General features: G+C 31.2%; 1 protein-coding gene across 1 annotated transcript; it reads right to left on the bottom strand.

Moving 5' to 3' along the window:
• Positions 1-5,825: 5,825 nt before the first annotated feature.
• Positions 5,826-20,504, bottom strand: LOC113762293 (furcatin hydrolase-like). Its single transcript, XM_027305677.1, has 13 exons — positions 20,337-20,504; positions 20,131-20,200; positions 17,537-17,595; positions 17,355-17,430; positions 8,812-8,889; positions 8,112-8,199; positions 7,667-7,934; positions 7,452-7,567; positions 6,875-7,092; positions 6,728-6,759; positions 6,416-6,518; positions 6,230-6,332; positions 5,826-5,991 (listed from the first exon to the last, which is right to left on the bottom strand). The coding sequence occupies exons 1-13, from the start codon at positions 20,502-20,504 to the stop codon at positions 5,826-5,828; spliced, it is 1,545 nt and encodes a 514-aa protein (XP_027161478.1).
• Positions 20,505-22,426: the final 1,922 nt, after the last annotated feature.

Here is a 22,426-nt window from a genome sequence, read left to right as displayed (position 1 = left end):
ATACCCCTAGTCATGGAGCGTATTGACCAACACGAGCGTGTACTCACAGAGAGATTGGAGAGGCATGATCGACGTCTTCGAGCATTGGAAGATCATTTTCATATTCGTCGTTCGCCTTCTCGGATGCCTATCACTGAGGAGGGTCACATTGGCACATCCCATGGGCCACAAGGTGTTACGGAGTGCGTTGATCCTGATTCTACACAGCCGTGAAGATCCCTTTGATGATGTTTCTTTTGTTGTGAACATAACAGCTTTGAAGTCTTTTGTTTTTCTTGCTTTTCTTATGTTTAAAACCTTGAAGTCTTCATTTTTTTTGTTAATCTTGTGCTACTTATGTTTCACCATATCCCTTGTTTCAGTTTGAACAGAATTTGGATGTTCGTGATGTTCGTGGCTTCAAATTGCATCACCATTTCTTTATAGGAGAGTACTAGTTTCTTTTCCCTTCTTTCCCAATGAGGACATTGAGAATTTAAGTGTGGGGGAGGGTATTTTGTGTTTTGATTACCTTATGTCTTGATTGTGTCTTGAAGTGCATGTTTTCAGTTCATTGTGGTTTAGAAATGTTGGAATTATATTTGAAAATATTGATATGTGGATAATTTTCTTGAAATTGGGAATGTTGACAGGGAGTTTTGTCCATTTATAAGGGAAAACTCTGTCAAAATTTTTTTAAAATTTTTTCAATATTTCATTATAGCCAAAATATCTCAAATATTTCCATTTTTATGGGCCAAATTGTTCCAACCTGAAGTGTCTAATTCTTCCATTTGTTGAAATGTTATATGTATTTTGGGAAGATTTAATCCTCAGTTAACTTGGAATTGGTTATTATGCAATTAGGATTTTTGTATTTTAGAAAGTATATCCGGTTAAGTAAGGAAAATTATGCCTATAATTTTACATGTTTAATAAGATTTCTCCTCTTTGCTTAATTTTACAAGTAAGTGATTGATCTAGTCAATAAAAAGCCATACTCTTCCTTTAATTATTCTTATACATTTTTAATGAGGGAATATCTAGTTATTGTGTTATAAAAAAAATAATAGTAATATTTGTTTTACTCCAATAATTCTTGTGCCGAGTAACCGGGGATTGACATCTAAAAATGTTAATTTTCGCGTCAAAAGGTGCTTGAGTTAAGAGCATGCATAACAATTTGAATAAGTGAAATGTTGAGTAACCGAGAATCTTCACCTAAAAGTGTCGATTTTTGCGTAAAAAGACATTTTCACTATTTAAGTAAAATGAAGTGTGAATAATTCCCTCTTAGTTGTTAAATTTTGAAAAAAGATGGTTATAGGATGAGGAAGGCTATAAATTGACTATGTGAATTGCTTATTAGTGAAATTAGGTTAGGATGAGAAATTAAGTTGAATTTGTTAAAATTAGGGTATAATTATCTTTCTTTAACTTGATATTATGAGTATTTAGTGCAACCTGAACAAAAGCATAATGATTGGTTTTCAAGTTTTGAGAAATTAAATTTGACAAAAGTACATATGTTGTTTCGTCTCTTGAATCATTGAAGTTGATTATGTGTGAATTGCGGGGAATTTGATAAGTGAATATTTAACGTACATTTTGTACAAGTTTGGTATGATCTTTTGTTATGTTTTGAGAAGATTAAAGCCATATTTGAACTCTTTTTGGTGCAAATTGCTTAAGTGTTGTTTGAATAATCAAAACTTGTTAAATGAGTCGATTATTGCTTCAATCTTGATATTTTGAAGGATATTGCTATGTGAACTTCATGTACGAGCTACAGAAAAAGCAAGGATCATTTGGAGGATAAAGTACAAGAGAAACTAGGAGCAAAAATGAAGAAAAAAAAAAGGAAGGAATTGAAAATCTGGAAATTGATAAAAGGGATCCGAGCTCGGATCCGTGTGCAACAAGAGGATCCGAGCCCTCGTCTGTACTTCTGGATTGGTGGATCCAAGGTCAGTCGATCCGAGTTCGGATTCATGTGAAAAAGGCCTCGAGCAGCCTTGATCCGAGCTCGGATCGTACTAAAGCCCTCGAATCCAGGGCTCAGATCTGCCTCTCTCCTCTGCAAGTGACACAACCGGTTTTCTTACTTTTTCATACTACTTTCCGGCTATCTTTGGTGAGAGAATTTGGTAGCACATGCTTCTGAAGCAAAAAGAAGGATAATATGATTTATTGTCAAGTCAAAACAATATTTCTTTTGACTTTCTTAAAAATTTTGAGATTTTTGGAATCATGAGGGGAGAAAAAGAGAACTTTCAATTAGCTTTTATGCAGAACAAGAGGGAGAAGTCAAGAGGAGACGTAGCTAGCATTCTTGCTGGTAGACATTTTTCTCTCTATCTAGAAAAACTTGCAAGGAGCACTTGGAGACTTCATCTTGTAATCATCTAGTGCAAGTCATAGCAGAAATTGGAGGGTTTCACCATTAACTTGGCTAAGCTTTTCTTTATCCTTCTTGTACTTGTAACTTGTCATGTTTTCCATCAATGAAGTTATTAATTTGATTGTTATATCATCCATGAATAGCTAAATTTCTATATTTAGGGAGTAGATGAAACTTATGGCCAAGTGATATAAATTGAATGTGATTTACACTTGTGATATCTTGTAGTAACTTGTCTACTTGTGTATGCTTGATTACTTATTGTTGTTTGATCACCAATAGTAGGTTTATAGTTGTATTACTCATTGAGAAATGGTAAAAACAATGGAATAACATAAGTAGAGCTTGAGTTGTAAGTCCATGAAAATAGAAATACATTCAAGTGGTTGAAATCTGCATTTCATGCATGAACAAGAACAGAGTTAGTTATTTGCCAAGAGATTAGGAAAAACTAAGCTGTTCTAAACCATTATTATCATGAGAATGGGATTTTGGTATTTTTGGAAATGACTCCCTAGTTAAACAAGAGTAGTAACAAGTGTTAAATTTATTCATTTGGATCTTTTGTGTCATAAGTGGAATCTACATCCCTAGATTCAAGTTTTTAGTGAAATTTCTCCATTTGTATCTTGCATTTATTAAATCAGATTTGTAGGTAGTAGCTTTACAATTTTCTTGCTCAATTTTATTGTAAGTCTAAATAATAGAAGAAATAAGGACCTAGTACTTGTAGACATTGCTCCTCGTGGGATCGACCCGATACATGCCCTAAACTACTAATTTGACCTGTATACTTGCAGTCAAACGAGTGTAAATTGGATTTTAACTTGTACGTATATTAAAAACGCGTCAAAAGCTTTACTAATTAATAAGACAATAACATATAGCTGAACTGCTGAACAATATTACTCAATTGATTTCTAGCAATTTGTCTTCTTCAGACCAAATAGGACGAATTGGAAAATTATTTCATCTCTACGAATGAAAAAATAATAATAATTTACCTCCAGTTAGAGGTCTGAAACATTAAGTAAATCTTATATACACTGATAGTGTATACACTATCACGGTTGGATGCATGACACGTATGCAAAATTTGGGTTTCAAATTTGAATTCGAATCATATTTCATGCATTCAATGATGAAAGTGTATACACTGTTAGTTTACAGAAAATTAATCATAATAATTTACCTCCAGTTGGAAGTCTGAAACATTGAGGTTCTACAGGTTCGCCCGTGCAAGCCATACAGGGATGTCAATGTATGAACTACCATACCATCTTATAGCATTGTCAGTTTTAATTATTATCTTCATGCAATAGCCAGCTAACATCTAATTCCCATTTAAAATAATTTGAATATTCACCTTTTCTTTAGCTTTGTCATCAATCAATTGGTGGACTAATTTGCCACTGACTCAAGTACATGCACTAACAAGTACAGAACTTGTCAAAAAGGACTAATTTGCTTTCATTTTTTGGCCTAACACTAGGCTTGAAGCATTAAAGGAGGCTTAGTAACAAATTAACTATTTCCACGTGAAATCTGCATTTGCAATGGATTCACTCAATTTTCTGAAACTCCCAAAATAGATTTATGCTTTACATGTGAAACACGAGTGTAACAATGAAGTCTCTTTACCATGTGAACCGGCTAAAACATTTCAATTCATTAGTCGAAAAAATTGTGTTTCACGTCCCAAAATGTAAAAAAAATCTCCATATTCATTGTCCTACTAAATTTCGGGTTCTTTGTACTATTGAGTACTATTTTCTGTTCTTAATATGTTCATCCAGTAGATTCTGCTCTTTATTCTGTATATACCCCCTGTTCTTTGTTGATTCATCAACATATCCTTCTACAAATTGGCTAGATTTAACTAAAGTTACATTTAAATTAATGGTCAAAATATTTAGACTTGCAACTACATGCATGTGTACTTATGATTGTTTCAAATTTTCCTTTTGAATTTTTCTCTTAAACAAAAACCTTGTCGAAGTAGAAAATACAGTTTAAGGTGGCGTTTGTTAAGAGGGTATGGAAATCGAGAATCGGAATCAAGTCCACGCAACTATCTTAAGTTTTTTCTCTCAAGTTTTTTCTCAAAAATCTTACAAGACAAGTTGTGTATCGATTAATCTTACTAGCAAATGTTTAACGAGTATTTATATACAAATAAATTGTTCATATCCTTATGAAAATCTAAAACCAGTTTTCAATAAGATTTAACTTACTTATTCTAATGTAACTCTTATATTTGGAAGACTTATGCTTATTTCTTCATAAGTCCCTCAAGTTTAATTTGTCTCATACACTAAACTACAAGTTATAAAAACTTATTTTGGAAGTCTCTACTTGAAATTCTTTTAATCCAATTAAAGAAGTTCTTAATGTATGTGATCCATTAGATTCTTTTATTCGTTGATAATAAGTATGAGTTATACTTTTTAATAAATAAGAACTAGATAAATTAAAAATCCTTTTAATTTATCATTGAATCCACTAACCAAAATCAATTCATTCTTATAGATCAAGATTGGGATTTAGTAATGCATCATGACCACTTAAGTAATAAAAAAAGTCAAGTGGATGATTTTGTCTTTCAGTAAATGTTGACTATGTAACTTATATCCTTTTACTATTCTTATCTCACATTAATCTTGAAATCAGTTGTGCCTATTTTGTTATTTGATCAATGTCATTTCTTATACCAAAATATAACTCAAATGAAGGAGTATTTAGAAACACTTTCTAAGACATTTTTCATTTAACGCTAAGAATTTGGAATTATACTTTTACAAGGGGCTAATCATGAGATAATTTCTGTTTTATAAAAAGTGGTAAATTCTTATAGGTTATTCGCCATCTTTCCTTATTACAAGTATAAACTGACATGCTAATGATATGGGCATTCCTTGTTACAAGAACAATCATGTAGCAGACAAAGTATAACTATCCATATTCAAAATACTATGATAATCTTTAAATATAAGAATCACTTACATAAACGTCACTTAGAGATTGATCGTTTGGCACTTAAAGGATTTTTCTATGTGGATTAATGTAATGAGTTTGACCATCTTATCAATCACTCATATATTAATTTATGTGTCTCACATACTATAGTAAATCAACTATACTATTTCTCATATAGAAGCGGTATAGTATATCCTATTTTCTCAATACTTTGGCTAGTGATATTTAAGAATAAACCTCATGAACAATCGAATGTACCTCATCATTATAATTCTTATGATTTCATTGATTAGATTTATGCTAAGGATTTTATCATATAAATAAAAGTATATGAACAATCAATATAATAAAGATGTCATTTATTATAATATAAATAATTCAATTGCATATTAAACCCTAAAAGTTCATTGACTTTGGAGCATAGTCACTGTCAAAGACATGCTTAAGAAGAAAATCTAGTACGTATTCTTTACTTGAGGAATCCTTTCAACCATAGTGCTGAACGCTTGGGGTACCTTTTAAGTCCATTTTTAAAGTCAACATAGTTAATGCCAAATCTCAAGGTGTAACCTGAGCCCCATTCAAATGTGTCTATGAACGTCCATGCAAAAAAACCTTTGACTCTAACACCTGCCCTGCAAAAATCAAAGTCGAATATATATTATGGCAAGTGTAAGTAATAAAGTGAATAATTCTAAAACAAATTATCATTACATATTCATTAGTCGTTAATTTGCACCGTCCTTCAATTTTTTTATTTTATTTTTAAGAAATACGAGCAGAAAAAAATTTAAAATCTAATCAGCATGCAGGGTGGTATTCTATATAATCCCTCTTTGACTATTTTTCCTATAATATATCCTATAGACTCACTTGATGGCCGCCTTCACTGCTGAAAGATGGCCACGGTAAAAGCGTATCCTTTGTGGATCATTCACTCCTTCCTTTACAGTATGGATATTGGCATCTCCAATTCCTGATAATTAATAACAACAAAATCATGTGAATTTTTCACTCGAGTGAATTGTATACATAATAATGGTAATCATTTTTAATTACCATTTTCAGTGATATAGATGACGGGATTGTTGTACTTTTTCTTTGTGTAGACAAGGAGATCTGTAAGCCCTTCTGGATAATCGTAAAAGATACTTACTCCTGTCTGCAAATAAGTAACTTAAAGTCAATTGTTGAAAGAATATATATAGAATGGACAAAAAGATTATACACTAGAAAGAAGATGAAAATAAAAAAAAATAGGTTCCAAAAACAACTTCTCAAAGTAATAATGTGGATGAAATAATCAAATATATGTTGTTATGTGGATTTATCCATGTTTTGCAAATTTAATTTCTTTCAAAATAAACATACCGGTGCTCCAATTAGTTTTCCATTTCGTTCACCTGTGAAATTATGGATAACCAGACAATGTTACTGAGGTAGATTTAACATTAATTCACAAATATTTGTTGACAAAAGATGAGAACTCAAATAATCATTGCTTGTCCAGAGACTTACTTGTGAGATTAACGCTAAGGTCAGTGGAATAGCTAATATTGACACTGTTAGCAGCATGAATATTAGAGACATAACTTGAAGTGTAGTAATTTACTCCAAGGAAATCTATGGAGCCTTTTAGCAAAAGTTTTTCTTGAGGAGAGAATTTTGGTAACCGCGCTCCAATGATGCTACGCATGATTTTTGGATAATCTCCATAGGTTAAGGGATCCAGAAACCTGCCAAAATCATGAAATTAATCACAAATTTCTTACAATCACTAGTCACAACATGCCTTTCAAGAAAAATCTAGCCACAGCTGATTTTAGTGTTGCAAGCTAATTAAGAACTAGGGTACATAACTCTATAGCAAAGCTTGAATTAGGACTAAATTATTTTTCAGTCAAAATCATTTTGAACATTACTGTATAAAACATGAATAATGTACAATACAAAATTTCTATCCTAATTGAATAAGCTATATACTTGATTGTTTGGGCAAGGTTTTTCTTCATCCTGCAAACTTCTCAAATTACTAGTCCTCACTATGATTTGGTTATTTTGGAAGAGAACTTTTACATGATGAAAAATAACTCACCATCCATAGAAAAAGTCAAGGGTTCGTTGGGCAGCATTAACATCGGCCGACAGATTGGAGAAAGGCATCATCCAATTAGTCACAAGCACTATCCCAATCTGACCCTTGTGAGATGCCTATGCGACACAATAAATAAATGACAAGATTTTTTTAGTTTTCATCAATTTAACAAGCACACTAATTTGATTTCTTACAAAGCAATTTATAAATTTCACCTTGTACTTGTCCCTGTACAATTTAACAACAACTGCATGGCTAAGCAGAATGTGATGGCCAACCAAATAAGGCTCAACTGCAGAATTCCCAGCTGGGCATCCTTTGTTCATCCATGCTGAACACCTCCCTGGTGCAAGAGTGCCTATTATGGTGCTAGAGTCATATCCACCAGTGGCAAAAGACCATGGCTCGTTGAAGGTGCTCCAATGCTTCACTCTATCTCCAAATTCTTTAAAACAAAGCTCTGCAAAATCTCGAAAATCTTTCCTGCCAGCAAAAATATAGTAATTATTATTGTCAGAATTTAGACATTCAATTGACATATTAGGAGAGAAAATAAAGTAACAGATATTTGTGCTAGTCAATTTTTTATTTTGAAAATTTTAGTCGTATTATGTTGTTACAATACAAACGTATTTGTAGCTTCTTGAAAATTGCACTTACACAATATGAGGGCTTAAAAAGCCACCATATTCATCTTCTAGCACTTGAGGAACATCCCAATGAAATAGTGTCACAAAAGGCTGTATACCTGTTGGTTTGCAGAAATAAACATTAGATGTGGGACATAAGAACGAGAGGTTAAAATTTAAAGCCAATTCTTTATATAAATTTTACATTTACCTCCCATAAAGTTTTTGCATAATTCTTGAGACACCTCTTCCATATTTTGAAACTAAAGTACATTCACTATTGAATTGTTCAATTTAGATTTGCTATTTTTTCTGTACGATATAGTTTAAAATATCTCCATCTACAAATATTTTATATTTTTTTCAAACTGTTCTTAAGGTTTGAATCATCTAAAATACATAAAATCAATAAGAGTCTTTACAGGCATATAAATAGGAGATTGCCCTCTTAAAGTGATAAAAGGTTCAACGAAGATATGCCTAATGTTCTTAATGATTATTTCTGTCATAAAAGGTTATATTAAAAGTTGCACATTTTGTGAAAGCAATTAATTAAGTCCTCTGCAATGGGATTAACTAACAACGTTTATATAACACAAGGAGCATTGCATATTGTTCATGCATTGGGGAAAATAGGTGCTAAGAAATGAAAGACTTTCATGTTGACCACTATATTAGAGTTCACACAAAACAAAATATAGAGAGATTTCATAATAGATGAAGAATCTGACCTTTTGATAGTAGATCGTTGATAAGATTGTTGTAGAAGGCTATGCCTGCTTTATTCACTCCTTTACTGAGCTTACCATCTTTCAAAATTGTATTTAAAAAAGAACGGAAAAAATGTCAGCAAAATTATATAATTGCAGTTGAATCTTAATGTGTTGTCTAGCTCCAAGGCACTACAATAATGTCTAGTAAGCAAGTCTATGTATATCAATGAAAAACTAGTGAATTTTTTGACAAAATGAAAAATTTGCAGACAATATATGAAAAGGAAAATTATTCTTATATATAACTAGTATAGCAGCACATGCATTGCATATTGTAATTATTTGTTCTCATGATACATACTAAAATAATCATTCGCCTAAAATTATTTACAAGAATAGAAGTTTTAACTATTTAAAGTATTGCAACGCTATCAACCTACTTCTCTAACAGAACCAATGGTTATGTTTGCTCAAAACCAATATGGTGAGTGAAAAGTAAATCTTTTTTTTTTTTATGTTCCACGGTTTTTAATTTTTGAAAGTCATGTAAAGGGTACTTTATTTGGGTATTTTCTTCCAATTTCAATAATTCAATTTTTAGTGTTTCAGTTGTTGCTTTTTGGGTTTAAGGCATTATCAATAAGCTTAATAGTCAAAGATGCCTTTATTAAACCAAATTGTAATATAATTAATTTGAAATTGTTTGAAGAGTTAAAGTTAATTAAATGAAGCACTCATCCAATGGTTAATATACATGTTCAAATATAAATTAATAATCCTTTGATAATCATGGACTACCATATGATGAATCTACACTTCATAAAGGTTTAAATCAAACCCATCCCGTCGGTAGTCCACAGTCTTTTTGTCCGAACAATAATTTTAGCTTATAAAAAATAGTAAACTTTATTCCACAAGTCTTTTTGAACAATTTCCTAACATTGATTTTAAGTCTTTAGGCACAAGTCATAAAATCTTGTCTTTATATAATGTTCACTATGTTCCAAATTCTTTTACACCGCTACTTGAAGAGTAAATTAAATAGTTACAATAATAATGGTCGATTGGTTTACTTGTCTGAATGCTATAATTCAATGAAATTGTAGTATTTTGATGGCAGAAATACTTTTATTCACTTATTTTGATGTCCTACTATTCTAAACTTCATATGCTAATCTCTTGCCATCTTTTGACAATTGTTATATCTTATTTAGCAAAATATAAGACTTCAATTAATAAGAGAAGTTCATTAGCTTACACTCATTAGCAGTAAAAGGAATCATTGTAATGTGTTTTGTTACAATTTGTACAAAAAGAATTTAATATCAATTAGAATATCATACATTAAGCATCAAATTCTATACGACAAAAATAAAACAATCTATACTGCTAACAATTGACCCACAATGGTAGCACACATCCTAATACAATGTCAAATTGCAACTCTTAATATATTGGCTCATTTTCTTCTTATTCTTTTTAGAGTTTATCTTTTCCATGAATAACCACAAGTTTTGAAAATTAAGCATTACGCTTTCAAAACGTATCATAATTGTAAAGTTATTAGAGTAAATTTTATATGTACTATCAGTGTATACACTATCACAATTGGATGGATGACACATGAACAAATTTTGAATTTCAATAAAACAAACCCTACATACTTCAAAATTATTGACTCTTTTATTGTAGCATTACCTCCTATATTAATAAGAGAATATGATATTGCAATGAAATCAAAACAAAACTCAACTTATTATCATTTGTCCAAAGGAAAACCATAGTAAAAGTTAGTCATTATTGAGAGGGAAGATTGATCCAAGTTTATTCAAAAATAGATGTTTCAAAAATCCAACATTACATGTTCACCATAATAATGATTTTATCACAAAATATTCTTCACAAAATTTTTAGAGCTTTCTTATGAAATTACTTATAAAAGAAAGAATTTTCATTATAGAGAAAAGGGTGAACCACTGGCCTCTAGATATTTTATAAAACAATTCAAAAGCTTTAGTATTTTCTAAGTTAACTTGATGTAAGCAAAGTTAATTTGTGCATGACCCATTTTATACAATCGATAAGGAATCCAACTTGGTCTTGAAATTATGAGAGAATGTCTAAAGATAATTCATGTCCCATTCTTTTTTTTTTTTGGCAAAAGTAAAAATTTTTATTGATCAAACAAAAGGCTTGCTTTAGAGGTTCTGTATACATATAATTGGACTCACTCTATACACTCAGACCAAAACTTGGAAGGAAATGATACAACTAATCCCTATCAAGAGAAGCAGTATCTAACTAAACCGAAACTACTTCAAAGTATTAATGATCAATACCTCATTCAAGGAACAAAGTCAATTCTCCTTTGTTCTAGGAACATTAGACCATGAAGCTACTGTAAAGTGTAAATTTCACAGCAGTCACAATATCATTAACTACATTCACAAGCAGCATCGGGATATTTTGAAAAATGATTCTAGTTTTGGTCACCACAGGTAATATACTGTAGCAGTATAAGACATTTCAACTCATGTCCCAATCTTGATGCAATTTTTTGAGACATTTTTTGTAATTTTTTTACGTCTTTGTAATCTTTGTTCATTTCTCCATAATTTATAAAAATCATCTTTAAAATTCTTTGTGGGAGAAAACTTACTTTAAAAAGAATTTCATAACATAAAAACTAAAGTGTTATATATAGAAACTTTAGTGTAGAGCTACTCAATGTAGACAATTATATGCTAAGATGGTTGTTTCTTACCATTTCCAAATGTAAAATTTTACTTTTATTATCATTTTATATGCTTTTGCAAATTATTTATTTCCTTTAAGTACTTAATTTGCCCTTACTGATTCTTATTTGTAGGCACAATTGACAGTTGTGTTAGTCATGAGTTCCGTGTCTTTTCTTTGTAATAAGTCATATAACAATTATTATCTTCAAGGTCCCTAAGACCTAATTCAATTGGTAGGGACATTAACTAGATTGTCGTTTGGTCCATTATGTTCGACTCTCAAGTATTTACCTTTCTCCTTTGTTTTTGTAAGGTTCAAAGTCTCCTTTGAATAATAAAAAAACTATTCTCCTCAAAATCGCACTCCTATTCATATATAGTAATAGAAAACTATTCTCCTCAAAAGTCCCTCTCCTTTTCATATATAGTAATAATTCCTAAAACCCATTTGAAAAAACTACCATTTTATTATTGGATGCGTTTCAGAAGTCATTTAATAATAGTTTCATTCCAAGAGGAAATAAATGAATTCAAATTATTTTTCTATATTTCAATAATAGAATGAAAGTTTCACATTGGTCTTGAAATTGTGAGAGAATGTCTAAAGATATTCATGTGCCAATCTTGATGACATTTTTTGAGATCTTTTAGTCTATGTAATCTTTGTTCGTTTCTCCATAGTTTGTAGGGATAATTTCAGAAACCTCCCCTGAGATTTCCAACAATTTCATTGACCTCCCCTAAGGTTTTGAAAATGACAGAAACCTCCCCTGAACTTATAGTTGTAGTAACATGATCAACCCATGTCAGAAAAATGAGCATTAAAAAAATATTTTGAGGAGTGAGATGATATTTGTGTTCCACATATGCCCTTTTTGCTTATCCACAACTTGTATTAGTAAATAATGAAAACTATTAAAAGACATACATAAGTAGTAAATTCTAGTAGGTATAATAGCAATTAGGGAAAGTGCAGTAACAACAACTTGAAGCTTCATTTTGCACAAATGGCTAGTGCAATGGCCATATTTTAAGTTTCTTTCAAAAGCATATAAACGGCTCAAGCAACTCAAGAAATAATTTATTTTTAGTGTGATTATCTAATTTTGAGGTAATAAAAAGTGGCAAGGCTGGAACAACCAAAGGCCATAGTTAACATGATACTCATCATAAATATCACACTAGGTGTTGTATCTATATTCATCCAAAATACAAAATCAATTGGATAAACTCTCGTAACAAATGTAAAAGTGCCACGACATTGTATCAACAATTTTAAGTGTTTTCTGATTATGTAAGAAGTAAACCAGTAGTACTTGTCAGTTGGATTATATTTGGAAGAAATGTATGACTGTTGTTTGATGACTACTACTATAACTTTACTAAGAGATAATAAGCAACAACTTATTAGTTGAACTAGTTAGTAAGGCAACACAAGTCACTTGACATTAGTTCGAAATTGCTATAATTGTAGCAGTTGTAGTACTACATAACTATCGATGCAATCCAAGATAGTTTCAAACACCATCTGCCCTAGATGAATCAGGCAGATAGTGAGGATTGCAAAGCCAAATTTCATGACCATTGATTGTTTGTCACTAATGCCAACCATATACGAAAGCATGAGTGGGTAGCATGTCAATAATCTTAATGCAAATCAGCAGATTTTAACATGAGGGGAGCCATACTTTTCTCCTTCTTTTTGCTCCATTTTTCCATCTTCTCCAAGTCTTCGTATAATACTATCCTTGTGTTGCTCTCTGAAGTCATGTCCAATCACAAAAAATGGGTCCATATTGGTGCATCAATTAGTGCCATTTCTTAAGTGTAGTTACATTGGCTTATTAGAGATAGAACTATAGTTAATATCATTTAATTAGTTGATTTATTTAATGACCTAATTATATTTTTCCAGAAATTCGTTTCTCATCACCCTTTTATGCATAAGGGCAAAGTAGTAAATTCATTCGAGGTTACATCAGCAATGGGTCCCAAAATCAGTTGAGGGGAGGTCAGTGTTATTTTCAAAACCTCAAGGGAGGTCAATGAAATTATTTTGAGGTTTCTGAAATTATCCCTAGTTTGTAAAAATCATCTCGAGAATTCTACACCCACGATCATCTCCAGAATTATTCCTTAAGAAACTTAATGTATAAGTACTCAATGTAGACGATTATATGCTAAAGATGGTTGTATTCCCAAAACGTAAAGTCTCTCTCCTGTTTGTATATAGTAATAATTCCTAAAAACAATTTGAAGAAACTTTCATTCTAGTATTGGATGCCTTTCAGAAGCCATCCAATAATAGTTCCATTCCAAGAGGAAATAAGTGAATTTAAGTTTTTTTCCATATGATATATTCAATATTTATTTTTGTTAAACTCCATCTTCCATTCTTTCTAGATTGAGATTTAAGATAATCTTTCACTTGATGGTTAACAATTGCTCACCAATATTATTTTCCAATTTCCCCTTATAGGGCAAGGAAACCAATAAAAAGTGGAGAAGAAAATTTTCAATTGGTAAATGATGCAAAAGAGTTGAGATGTGCCAATTTATGCATGGGGCCATAACTCACTACTTGTATTAAGTGTTAAGTAATTCGGAAGGGAAAGTTTCAAAATCATAAGGATGATATTCACTAAATCTAACATAATATACCTTTTTGTACCCAAAAAGAAAAAGAAACAAAATAAAAATGATATAATGTGTTTTCAAAAGGGTTCTTATACTTAAATTATGCTAATTCTCAACTCCCAGTCCAAAAACAAATATATAGTAATGAAGGTAGAAGCATAACTCAATGTACACAGGCAAATGCTAATATCCGAGTAAATATGTAACTTTACTTATCATGCTATTAATTAGTATTTTAGACTATCCTTATAAGTGGATGGCAGGAATAGAATCTCTAGTTTTCTTTTCTTTCACTTTTAGTGTTTAATCTACCTAACATAAAAAATGACTACAATTTCATCTTCTATTTCTTAAGACACAAAAGAATGAAAAGAGGCAAAAGAAACAATAGAAACACAATACAGAGCTTTTCTAGTTGAAAGGAACTCTCTTTTGTATTTGTGTTTAATTTAGAAAATTCATTGTCAAACAAATTCTATAATACAATTCTAATTTTATTTCTCAAATAAAACCTGAACCTTTTCTAAATCAAACTCTATTCATAAAGTACAACCACAAAATCAATATTATAAAAATATAACCTCAACATAGTAAAAATAAGACATTTAGATTTAGAAGAAATTTGTCATCAAATAAATTCTCTAATACAATTCTAATTTTATTTCTCAAGTAAAATCGAAACCTTTTCTAAATCAAACTCTATTCGTAAAGTACAACCACAAAGTCAATCTTACAAAAATAACCTCAACATAATAATAATAAAAAAAGACATTTAGATTAAGAAGAAATTCATCATCGAACAAATTCTCTAATACAATTCTAATTTTATTTTTCAAGTAAAACCTAAACCTTTTCTAAATCAAACTCTATTTATAAAGTACAACCACAAAGTCAAAATTACAAAAATAACCTCAACATAGTAAAAATAAGACATTTAGATTTAGAAGTATGGCAAAGCTTTTAGAATATCTAGTGAGGGTATCATTAGAAAGTGAAAACTAAATCATTGAACCACTAAATTATATTGGTGTTTTTCATATAGTATAGATATAGATAAGTATGCATCCCCAATTTGGGTATCTTCTTCATATAAATTGTGATGTCACAATTGATTTGACTCAACAGATTAGTTTATGGGGTGGATTAACTCATGCAATTAATACTTCAGATAGGTAAAATTTGAATTAAGACATAGCTTGGGTGTAGGCTATATATTTTCCCCTTACTTGAGGGAATAATCTAAGCTGGCCGATATATTACCCTTTTGGCACTAAAGTTTGGTCAAAGTATGAGAACTACCAAATAAATTCATGCATTGCAATTACATATACATCTACTACTGCGTCCACATTTTAATGGACTTTTAATGGGTTTAAAGTCTGGTTCATTCATCTTGTACCCTAAGTCATGGTTTTTCATTAAACACGTTATAAAATCATCCTCAAGTCAACTTAATACTTTGTTATTCACTATGTATGAATCTACGTGCAAAACATGATAACCAGGTAGGCAAAGTTTGAATTAAGGCATAGGTTGGGTGTAAGCTGTATATTTTCCCCCTACCTAATGGAATAATCTAAGCCGGCCTGTATATTACCCTTCTGGCACTAAAGTTTTGTAAAAGTATGAGATCTACCAAATAAATTCCTGCAGTGCAATTACATATACATCTACTACTACATACTATATTTTAATGGATTCTCAATAGATTTAAAGTCAGTTTCATTCATCTTGTACCATAAGTCTTGTTTTTTTCATAAAGCACATTATAAAATCATGGTTAGTCAACTTAATGCTTTGTTATTCACTATGTGTGAATCTATATACACAACATGACACTCAAGTAGGCGAAGTTTGAATTAATTAAGGCATAGCTTAGGCGTAAGCTGTATATTTTCCCCGTATCTGAGGGAAAAATCTAAGCCGGCCTATATATTACCCTTTTGGCGCTGAGGTTTGGTCAAAGTATGAGATCTACCAAGTAAATTCATGTAATGCAATTACATATACATCTACTACTGTGCACCATATTTAATAGATTTTCAATGGATTTAAAGTTGTTTCAGTCATCTTGTACTAAGTCTTTTTTTGTCATAAAGCATTTTATAAAATCATCCTCATTTCAACTTAATGCTTTGTTATTCATTGTGTATGAATCTACATCACAACATGACAATCAGGTAGGCAAAGTTTGAATTAAGGCATAGCTTGGGTGTAAGCTATATATTTTCCCCTTACCTGAGGGAATAATCTAGGCCCCTTAATTATTACCCTTTTGTCGCTGACTTATGAGATCTACCAAATAAATTTATGCATTGCAATTACATGTACATCTAGTACTGCGTACCATTTTTTAATGGATTTTCAATGGATTTAAAGTCTATTTCATTCATGTTATACCCTAAGTTTTGGTTTTTTCATAAGCACTTTCTAAAATGATCCTCAAGTCAACTCAGTGCTTTGTTATTCACTGTGTATGAATCTACATGCACAACATGACAATAGCCAAGTTGATGAAAAAAATTATCAGGTAGAAATAAAAGCTGGAATAGAGCTCTCTTTCGAACTTCTGTAGATTCGGTCATCTTCCTTCTACATGTGTGTGTGTAGGTATATGCATATATGCTGTCCCTATTTGAAAAACTTTATTTGATGTAGACAAGAAAATTATTGACGAATTTTTATATCACTGAATTAGTTGATGGTGATCCTATTACAAATATCCAGCCAGAGGAACTTATCAACCTTCATATAGCTAGAGATTACTCCGTATAGTGTTCTGAATTTCCTCTTGATTGTAGACAATCCTTTTAAAAAACTTCGACCGGATTAGTAATTGGATAGACTTAAATGTTAGTACATCGAGTACTTGGTACAATATTATAATGGATAATCTACTATAGATTGGATCTAAAGTCTTGAGCTATTCATCTTCTACCCTAACTCTTGGGTTTATCATAAAGAACATTATAAATTCATCCTTAAGTCAACTTAATGCTTTTGTTATTAAGCATGTACGAATCTACATGCAATGCCAAGTGGATGAAAATAATTAGGTACGTAGAAGTGGAAGCCGGATTACAACACTGTTTTAACATTTATACATTCGATTATCTTCCTTCTAGAGAACATGACATGATAAAATTGACTGGTGCTGAATGAAACGGTAAAATTCAACCAACTTACGAGGTAAAACTCTTGCCCATGAGATGGAGAATCTGAATCCATTCAAACCTATGAATTTCATTAGTCGGACATCTTCCTGCATGTCATAATCGATATTAGACATGGATTTATCAGTTATGATTAATCTTTTCAGCATAAACGTCCAATTACATGTACGTCTTCTTCAATGAAATTATTGTTACCTTGTAACGATGATAAAAATCATCAGCCAAGTCCCCATTGCTGCGATCCAGTATTTTTTCTACAGATGTATAAAAGAACCAAGACATTAATATATAGTGCTTGAAATACTTCCCATCATTTTTTCTTTTTACATTCCCTATTAGTTCCCTTAGATTCCTTATGACACATGACTGATGGGAAAAAGAAGTGAAATCATTGAGAGAAACCCTTGTGTTTTCAAGAAAAAGAAATACAAAATTGAATCATTTACCTAGTTTAATTGGCTTGGAAACATCAAATACTCGGTATTCAACTTACGTTTGTAATATGACAATACTTTGTCAGAACAATTGTAGCCATTTACTCAAAGGGGTCAAGTTTGCATGCCCCTAATTAAGGCAAGAGTGGAAATGTAGATTAAGTTTAATTTTGACGATGCCAACGAGTCAGAAAATTGATTGATTCTTGATAACAATGCAAGCAAGAATAATCATAATCTATTCTGACAGTCCCGTCTGCTACGAAATAGAAAATTACTGAGTGGACTAAAAACTAAGATTAACTAATATAACTCTTTGCAGTTTTGTCTAGGAGATTGAAACAGCAATGGCTGACCCAGGCCTTAAACAATATTCGATTTCTCATGGTAGCCATAGTTTTGTGCCAAAGTCAGAGTGTTCTCTATCAATGACACGTCTATAAATTGACCAAACACTTTATCAATCATCCCACTTTCTAGCAAAATGTGTTTCTTTCTTCTTTTCAACGTAATATCAATTTTATCTTACTTGATGTGGGAAAACTGAATAGCAATGTTTTGAAAATCGGATCGGATCGGACGGTTCGACCGATTAAACCACGAATCGGCCATGGCACTGGTCCGATTCTATGTCATAGTTGACTTTGTCAAAAAATCGGTCGAACCATGAAAACCGCTGAACCGGATTGAACCGGTGGTTTCCGGTTTTCAACTTCCCCCCCCCCTCCCCCTTTTTTTTTAAAGTTTTGCAAAATGCAGCTATCAAGATTCAAACTCAAGATCTTTGTAATAGAATACCAATGTATTAACCGTTGTACCATTACATCACATCTTATTAGTTTTTTTTATAACTTATTTATATAAAACAACACTCATATTTCTTTTTTTCCATTTTTCTTACAAAATCTCATTCTCTCATACTCTTTCTTTTTAATCTTCAACTCTCTCTCTCTCTCTCTATCCTCTTTTCTTTTGTCACTCCCTTTTTAATCAAACCTCTTTATTTTTAATTTATTGATGTTTTCTTCCATCTTTTAATTTTGTTTTTGTCCATTAAATTGAAAAAAGTTAAAAAAGAATTATTTTTCTTTAACCCAAATTATTTAATGCCACAACCACTCACTTTTATCTCATTTTTTGTTTCTTATCAAGTTTACATTTCTATTTTCGATTCTCTTGACTTCCTTCGAACTCCAAACTTCCTTTTTTAAATTGCAATCTCTAAATCCCAAAACGTAAATTAAAATTTAAGTTCACAATATCTAAATTCTCATAGACGTGAATTTTGTATAATTTCAAAATATTGTGATATTTTTGGGTTGGATTTAGATATAATTGAAATTGAGATGAAATTTTTTTGTTTTAACTTATAATTTAAAAATTTTATTTTTAAAAATCCAAGTTATTAAAAAATAGTAAACTTTTCATCATATAAAGTATTAAATTAGTCTATTACATGTCTTATTTTGTGCATATATATTTATATAAATTATTTTTAAAAAAATTCATTGAACCAGGGTTGAACCGGTCCGACCAGTTGAACCTCGACCCTTTCACTTCAACGGTTCAATTAACAGTCCAGTTTTTAAAACATTGCTGAAAAGGGAAAAAAGGAAGCTCTCTTGGGTTTTAAATTGAAGCAAGATTCATCATCCATTTTGTATGACAGTCATAGCAAATCTTAATTCTCTTGTTTAAGAGCACCAAATTTTAATTCGTCTAATAAACACCAAGGCCTAAGTTAAATTAACAGCTTCAGATCATGGGCTGCAGTCGTTAATACCATTAGAGTTTAGGTATGAATTAAGGAGAACCTAGAGCGGAAAATTATTGTAAACTAATGCAAAAGTTTTTGTGAACTTAATAGAGAAACACCAATGGAGTATAGTCAACTTCTTAATGAAAAGGGAGAAACAAATGATCTCTGGAAACCAACTCCTTAAAATTTGAGATAAATATGTTCCAATATAGTGTTCTTAAAGGTGTAAAGGCTAGCTAAGAAATAAAAATCACTTCAATTTTTTTTTGGGTGTATATTTCACCCTTTTTTGTTCATAATTTTTTTAAGGCCGAACCTCAATCCAATTTGCATACTATGTTCTAATATTAAAGTTATGCTTGCCTCGCCAAGGTTTGCATATCAAGGAACTCCCAAACTTATTCAAGCTTCTTGTTCATTGATCAACTCTTATAACCTCGAAAGTCTAGCATAATCTTTTTTCTTTTATCCTGTATTTTGGTTCTGGTGTTCGTCCTATCCGCTGTAGCATGGCCCTGCTAAAAGGCTGGGCAAGACAATAAAGTACACTGCAGAACACACCATTTTTGTGAAATGGGAAAGAGATAGAAAGAAACCTGGATATTTGTGGGTGTAGGTATCCCAAATACTAGGGCCTTTTCCATCCTCAAATGCTGCTCCCTCATACTGCGAAAAATTGCAAATTACCAATCAACTAAGAATTTGAATGAATCCCTAGTAAACCAATGTTATTAGTTTTGCAAACCATGATTAAGCCCATGTTAAAATGTAGCTTATGAACATTCCAAAGAAATTTATGTACCTGATATGCCGAGGAAGCTGCTCCAAATATGAACCGCGGTGGGAAACTGCTCCGTTTTAGTGCATTTGTTATATTGCTTGGTGCAGTACTTCCAGCTGAAAGTACATTCACAGACAAGAAGTTTGCTAAAATTAATAAGCTAACAAAACTAGACCCTTGAACTGCCATTTTTAGTTCCTTGTGATAAAGTCACCATTAGCTTGGGTACTCATTTAAATAGACTGCGATTAAAGTCTAAACACGTGGATTCCATCGTGCACTTTTATGAAATTATAAGACAATGTTGTGATCCTAATTTTACGTGAATACACATTTACCTAGGGTACATTTGATAAAACTAATCTCTAATTTAAAATTTGAATTTATTAAGATGTAGAATTTTTAAGTACTAAATCTGATACATTTGAGTGTATTTTATATTAAGAGATAAGTGAATAGTTCATCATTTATTTTTGGGAGTAAATTTTGTTTAAAAAATTCAGTGCCACTTAATTAATACATATATTTAATTTTTAATTATCAAACGCTTTTGAACATATTAATATCTGAATCCATTAAATTTAAATGTTGAATTAGATTATTAAACAGGGCCTTAGAGTTGAAAAATAATGTAGAGATTTTCAACACACATCGTGCACTTGTTGATTGTTTCAATACACATGTTTTGCTATTCATCTAGAGAGTTTTCTTGCTCGCGATCATGCACGTCGTAATTAATCAATTATTTCTTCAATTATGCCAAAGATTTCGTCAACTATTAGTCCAATATCACCAATGAGCATAGGATGTGAAGAATCAGAAGATATGATTCATTAATTAGAGATTGTCGAAAGTGTTTATTGTATAATTTCCGTTATATTATATATGTAGTGAGATGGTAATCAGAAAGAAAGAATTGAGACTGGAGACTGGAAAGTTTGAAAAGATGCCAATATATAACTTGGAACTACAGCATACTTTAGATTATCATTTGCAAATTATTATTTATAGCAACGTGGCTATTTGGTTGTTTCTAGTTTCCAAGTGAATTAGTCAACATTAATAACATAGCAAAGATGACGAGATCCACAATGAAGCCGGCAAGTCCTTTGGCTGCAGAATCTTATGAATAAAGTATGCTTGTTTAATACGGTTAAATTGCATCTTTATGAAATTAAGGATTTAATTCCACTAATAAAACAGCTAAAGGTCTTACAAGAATAAAATTGGTCGGTAAAAAAAAAATATTTTTTAGTAGGTAAAAAATTTAAAAAAAAAAATTGGTTTACTTGTACTCTCATTTTGATCCTGAAAGCCTTACTTCAAACATGTAACACCATAAAGATAGGACATGGCTTTGAATGTACAAGAGATCACAATCTTTCATGAGTACATTATTTGTGTACTTCATCAAATCTTCTCATGGGTTTGTGACAGCTCATGCAAATCAGCTCGAGACAGAATATTAATTGACAAACCCAAGATTTATGATTAAATGGAAATCTGGCAAAATCTGGTGAATTTTATATAATGCATTAAAGGTCCTCAAATTCTTTAATTATTCTTGTGCATGAGTGGAGGTAAGTGTAGAATTTGTCATATGTGAGGTGCGTTGCCTACAGTTGTCACAATCCACAAGAGAAGTTTGTCAATGAAATTTGCACTTACAAATCACAGAGAATTCAACAAATTAACTGAATAAAACCCCCAATTTTCTAAGAGTTCACGGACGTTGAGAAATGGAGAGACCCCGGATTAGCAATCATCCCTTTCAATTGGACGAAACAATCTAGAATTAGAGTATTAATACATGAAGTGTAAATAAGTTTAATCAAATCGAACAACATAGCTTTCAAATTTGTTGGATTTTTCTTAATGACCTTGAAATTTTGTTCAAGATTGACTTGTTTATTTGATAAACCGAGTTTGAACGAGTTTTTTTTTTATCCAATTTGAAAGTTATCAAATATAAAACATTGTTTTAAGTTTGACTTGACTAATTGGCAAACCAAACTCAAACAAACTCTTATCAAATCTAGCTCAATTCAAATGTCGAATAGTTTGATTCATCTTTCAACTCTATTAATACAATTGTATAAACACCTAGATAA

The sequence above is a fragment of the Coffea eugenioides genome, chromosome 2, assembly GCF_003713205.1.
Source record: "Coffea eugenioides isolate CCC68of chromosome 2, Ceug_1.0, whole genome shotgun sequence".
In the NCBI taxonomy this organism is placed as follows: Eukaryota; Viridiplantae; Streptophyta; class Magnoliopsida; order Gentianales; family Rubiaceae; genus Coffea; species Coffea eugenioides.
Note: the sequence above shows the minus strand (reverse complement) of the source record. Positions and strands in the feature narration are given on the sequence as shown.

Excerpts from the sequence above, each read along its gene's own strand:
- LOC113762293 (XM_027305677.1), bottom strand. The coding sequence starts at position 20,504 with ATGGCAGTTCAAGGGTCTAGTTTTGTTAGCTTATTAATTTTAGCAAAC. Across the intron at positions 17,431-17,536 it reads ATTTTTATCATCGTTACAAG|GAAGATGTCCGACTAATGAA; the intron begins GTAACAATAATT and ends TATGACATGCAG. Across the intron at positions 6,760-6,874 it reads CCTTAGCGTTAATCTCACAA|GTGAACGAAATGGAAAACTA; the intron begins GTAAGTCTCTGG and ends ATAATTTCACAG.